The sequence below is a fragment of the Morone saxatilis genome, unplaced genomic scaffold (genome assembly GCF_004916995.1).
Source record: "Morone saxatilis isolate NCDOM2014 unplaced genomic scaffold, NCSU_SB_2.0 Contig5, whole genome shotgun sequence".
Taxonomy (NCBI): Eukaryota; Metazoa; Chordata; class Actinopteri; family Moronidae; genus Morone; species Morone saxatilis.
In genome coordinates this window covers 9,932,340-9,938,168 of record NW_023340095.1, presented here as the reverse complement: position 1 = coordinate 9,938,168, position 5,829 = coordinate 9,932,340, and the positions used below count along the sequence as shown (strand labels likewise).

The 5,829-nt window shown below is 38.1% G+C and overlaps 1 protein-coding gene across 1 annotated transcript in view; it reads left to right on the top strand.

The window, feature by feature from the left end:
* Nucleotides 1–1,705: 1,705 nt before the first annotated feature.
* The window catches only part of edar (ectodysplasin A receptor), a 26,269-nt gene continuing 22,145 nt past the window's right edge, over nucleotides 1,706–5,829 (top strand). The window contains exons 1-2 of the mRNA XM_035676729.1: nucleotides 1,706–1,756; nucleotides 5,302–5,421. Of these exons, the coding sequence (XP_035532622.1) occupies nucleotides 1,706–1,756; nucleotides 5,302–5,421 (171 nt within the window). The remainder of the gene's footprint in view (nucleotides 1,757–5,301; nucleotides 5,422–5,829) is intronic.

The window sequence follows — 5,829 nt, the reverse complement described above, 5'->3', positions numbered from 1 at the left end:
ATCTGTACTTCCACCCGTCAAAAGACCAACACACAACAACCACACACCACACACACACACACACACACACAGATGAAGGATAAAAAACCCAGTGGCATGCTTGGAAAAATAGGATGTGTCGTAAATATTACATAATTTATCGAGTGGCCCTTTAAATGAATATGTTTCTGTTTAATCATGCATGCAAGCTGCTTGTGCTGTGCTAGATTTTTATAGACATTAAAAGAAAACAAAACCGAGGTTTTGGGTGATGCTGTGTGTGAGTCGAGTAAACAGTGAGCAAAGCAACAACTCAGCTTCACGTAAAAAGCACATGTTCTAGCAATGATTCAAAGAGCGCAAACCTCAGAGGACACTGAACGATTTGCTGTTTCTTACTATTAAACTTTTTTTCCATTTGAGGGCAGTGATTTACACCAGAAGAACTCTGGTTTTCTGGTTGATTCTATTTTTTTTTGCAAGTTGATTTGTTGATTCTGGCTCCATCGTTTCTTTAAATGTGGCCTAAGTCGGTGATTTTTTTTTACCGAGACCTACACACACATATCCTTTCATAACATATGACGGACTTATTTACCACACACACACCGACATACAAATGGTCCATGCTCAGTGCAGATCAAGGCAAAGCCAAAACACAGTAAATACATACGAAGCTTGATCTTGGGGACACATGTAGAAAGAAGGAAACAAGCAATTACACCCATTACCACACATGCACATGGACCCACGCGAACACGCAGGTATATGTTAATTCATGCCTTCTGAGAGAAATCCACGCAGACTTTATGAAGTGTTGCTATCAACAGCAATGAAAGTACATCCAACCAACCAGCCATCATTGCACAAGTAACAAACACATCTTGACACATTTCTCTCGTACTCTGTGCTTTCGGGGCTTTTACACCTTTGCAACCTGTTAGTTTTCTTGCCAAAGCCGTTAAAGCAGTCAGCCGCGGGACAGAGAATAATTCAGCTTGGTTGCTAAAACAAACAGGCAATCTCCTAATGACTGTTTACCCAACGTCCACTTCGGTATCACAGCCACTGTGCGTGTGGAGTAGCAACTCAGCCATTTACCAGATGCTTTTTAACTTTAACCTCATTTTAGTGGAGCTGTGAACTGAAATATATATATATTTTTTTAGCAATTTGATTGAATATTACTCTCAAGCCTAACTGTAACACCCTTATGCAGTACAAAGCTACCATGAAACAGTAGTATTACAAGTCCTAGTTATAGCACTCGTAGGTGTGAAACCAGACTTAAATGCTGTTTTAACTGGGATTTCAACTAAGTTTTGGATTTGGAGAAAAACTTTAACCCTAGTGTGAGAGAGACATAGCAAAGAAATACGCAGATAATTAAATGTTATTAAGTGATATCACCCACCTTTATTGAAGCAGAGGTTAGCCAACGGTGATGTGTGCTTGCAGTTATGAGCCAGAGGAATGCCATGGGCTGTTCTGCTGCTATTACATGTTTATGGGCAATGACGTGATGGTTAATGGGACAGTGAACTCATCTGGGCCACACACACACACACACAACGTGCCCACTGACAGCACTACTGTTGGCAGGAATGCTTAGATTCATGACTTTGCTGTTTTGTAAGTGAAGTTTGGTGCAGAAGTGTGATTGCATTACAATCGGTCTCCATTTCTCTTTGTCTTTCTCTCTGGTCTCTAGGAAGAAGACGCAAAGATGTCAGAGAGGAGAAGTCAGAAGAAGTCCATCTTTCTGTCCTTATTATTAGTAAGTTTTCATTCTTTCCCTTGATTTCCTGTCTCTTCCTCTTTAATTGCCTCTCTTTTTTTCTTTTCCACCTCTGCTTCACCTCCTCCTTCCTTTTGCTTCCCCTTCCACTCTTTAAAGTACTGTCAAGCAGTAGCTCCAAAATCCTTATTATATTTCTGGTATCCTCAGGATTGGTCCATCAGTATGGATCACAGCCACAACTGACTCCACACTTGGCACTGCTTCATCCAGACTTTAGCTGTTATGTGCCAGCAGCTTGCACAACTTTGCAGCACTTGTACCAATTAGTCAACCTTAGAGTTTTTCAGAGGGCAGATATCTTCATAATCTGACTGGGAATCTTGAGATTCTCTGCTTGTTTTGATGTTGAGACCCACTGGCAGTGTTCCCAACAGCCTCCTCCACCTTACCCTCACTCCCTACTCTGTTTGCCTCTGATCAGTCACCATGTGTACATGCAGGCTGACACAAGAGCACCTAGTGAGAGATATTTGGACTAAGTCAGTGGTGTCAGTTTACTACACAACCAAGTAGTGAAATTAGAAATGCATTGCCACTAATTCTGAAACCACTTGTATATACTACATTTCTGGAGAAAGTGTAAGAATGACAAATGCTGCGGGCACTGCTGGTATATTGTACAATATTATATACAGAAACCACACTGATATAGAGGCATTGACTTGTTTTTCTGACAATGATGAGCTTCAGTTAGTGGTGAAAAGCAACTCTACATTTACTTGAGAACTGTTGTATTATATGTTAAGTGAGCAATTCTTCTTACTCCTCTACATTTTAGAGGGAAATATTGTACTTTTTACTCCATTATTCCGCATTGTAAATATTAAACTACCCAACAGTATATCAAATTTGAGCTTAACTGGTTGGTCAATTAAGAGTCAGTTATCAGAACATTAATTGGCAAATGTTTCGTTAACTGATTTTGATTAACTTACCAACTGTTGGTTGGATAAAACAAGAAATACGGGGATGCCAATTTGAGCTAAGGGTAATTTTAATGGACTCACTATGTTCTTATGTTTTATAAACCAAATAATTAATGATTGTGTTGATCAAGCTTAACCAACCACAAGAGTAAAAGTCAAAAGCAATAGTACTAACTATATAGTAGTAAAACTCTCATTTAGTACTTTTACTTATGATACTTTAAATACATATAATCCTTTTTACTTAAGTAGTATTAACATTTTCAGTACAGGACTTTTACTTGTAATAGTACCGTTAGTAAAGGGTCTGATTACTTCCTCCACCTCTGGTTTAAGTAAACACTCCATGTTGTTTATTTGCAGTGCTCATGCCAAATTGTAATATAAATTTAACTGTTAGGGATGACAATAAGGACCTACTGGATGCATTGTGAATGTGCAGAGGTGTACACTCCTAAATATCGCCCCCAGAGCATTGTGGGAATGTTGGTTTTGTGTAGAATTGTCCACTGGAGAATATTATTGTGACAGGAAGTTTGTTTTTGCAGCTGTGGAAAAAATGTGTAGAAGATCATTATTGCAGTTTCTTCAGAGATGAACAAAGTCCTGCTCAGTGCAGATTGTAATGCAAACACGGTGGCACATGGCTCTTCACTGTGTCCACAATTTAAACATAGATGAAAAGAAATAGGATGCTTGTTTGGTTAGTTACAAATTTAGTTCCTGGAAGTGTTGAAGGGACAATTTTCTTATGAAGTTTAGTTTACTTGTCAAAAGGTGGCTCTGGAGGATTTTACATTGTTATGCAGAAATCCTGCATTACAAGCTAAAGTGTGGAACTTGAAAGAAATTAGCATTTACTGAAGAAGACAGGAAGGGTCTTAGGAAAGATGCTACTGAGTTACATTATGGGAAATGTAGGATCCAGGAGTTCAACCCATACTAAGGACTAAGGGTCAGGATATCTTGTCCTCTATTGCTTAAGTTTTGACCACTCTTGTTAAAATCTATGTCTATTTCTTTTGAGAGAGATTATGATAGACATATATTGATCAGAGGAAACACTAGTCCACAATACTCTACTGTTGTTGTTTTTCTTTCTTGATTAGGTATTTTTATTGAACCTTTATCACCAAATGAAAACTACAAGTTCAGATTTGGACTCACTATGGAAGAAGAAGGCATTAAATCATTGCATGCAGTGCAGTAACTGTACATCAGGTGTGTGAGGTAAAGGCCAGTTCAATCTGGTTTAAATTACAAACAGATTACTTGGCCTGAGATGATTGGGCTCAATACAAACACTTCATAGACACAGGAAGTGTACATTTGTATATTCTCTCAAACTTGTGTCTGCTGTCATGAGATGGTTATGAGGACGAGCAGGAAGAGACTTGTTATTAAAACAATAGAGAGAAGATGGAGAGAGTTAGTCATGCACTCATTTTCTTTGCCTCCATCATTTTCTGGACTGCAGATGATTTTAAAAAGTCAGTTAGTTTGTTTGGAAAAGAACAAAGTGTGCTGGTAAAGCTATAAATACCAGCTGCTACTTATTACAGTGAGCCACAATGACAAAATGCCACACACACACACACACCCATACAATACATAAACACATACGCAAATACTGGTATTGAGCAAACTCTCTCATACACACACACACACACACACACACACAAATCAAACAATGATCTTCACTAATCTGAGTATCACAGATGAAGTTGGGATATGATGTTTGTTTTCTTTGCTGTTTGGTTTTAGCCAGTTAGAATAATGATGTAGAATCTTAGCCCTTGGTTTTACTGAATAAATAAGCCATCATCCACTGCAGTCATTTTGGCTGCTGTTGCAGATGCAGAGTGTCAATCATAATTAACTTTTAAATGTCTTAAAGAGAAACAAGAACATGTACAACACAGTATTTATTGGAGAACTGATCAATACTATCCGGTCCATCAATGGGAAGACCTTACTTTAATATCAACTAATTCTCTTACACTTCCCACAAAGTGTACAAGTTTTTGTCCCTGATATTATAAATAAATCTAGTAAGCCTAATTACAAAAAATTAGGGGAAGTACAAGTGTTCTGTGTATTTGATATATTAAGAAAATGCCAGGTGTCTGTATATGTGTACTAAAATGTCAAAGACTAGTGCAAGGAAAGTTTAAGCAAATTCGTTACATTAATTTTGGTTTCAGGTGTTGGTCAGACAAAACAAGCATTATTTAAGAAATCACTGAAAACTTGTGGTAGGTGTTTGAATTTTTGAATTCTTAAATGTCCATTGTGTATATAGGATACAAAGGAAACAAAACAAACTAAAATAAGTGCTAAGGAATAATGAATGCATTTCTTCATCACTTGATTCATTATTTTTGCAGGTCTGGTACTCATTTGGATATTATCCCTTCCTCACTAATTACTGTTAAAGTGCCCTCGAGCAGGGCATTTAACCCTCACTTCCGTTACTCGATGTAGCCAGTAGCATGTTTGTTTTCACAAATAGAAAATGTTATTGATACGTCATGCAAAAATCTCACTTTTTATGTCTGTCCCTGTCTGCCCTTCTGTCTCTCTCTGTCCAACCAGGTGTGTTGTATGTTTGCTAGTGCGGAGTATTCCAGCTGTGGAGAGTATGAATTCTTCAACCAGACCAGTAACAGTTGCCAGGCCTGCCCCCAGTGCCAGCCAGGACAGGAGCCGCATATGGTGAGACATTGTTTGTCACTATAATGAAATAACCTTTCTTGTATCTATACTTTTTGAGTAAATTCTAAAATCAGTCTTTGCAATGAATTGTGGGAAAGGAGTGGGATAAAGGTGTCAATTCAATATCAAATTATAACCCTATAAAAATTGATAAATACCATGAAAGCTTATGAACCTATAATGTGTTATTTTTGTTCAGACTACCCATTGTGTACACACACACACACACAGGACCTGTCACATAATGCATCCTCTAGCCCCTTACTCAGTGCTTAAGCTAATTCTAACCATAACCCTGAAACCAATTCGTAACCCTCAAACAGCCTTTTAAACCTGAAGGGTCCAGCATTTTGATCACCACAAGGCTGTCAGACCCTACAAGTATAGTGAGCTACACACACACACACA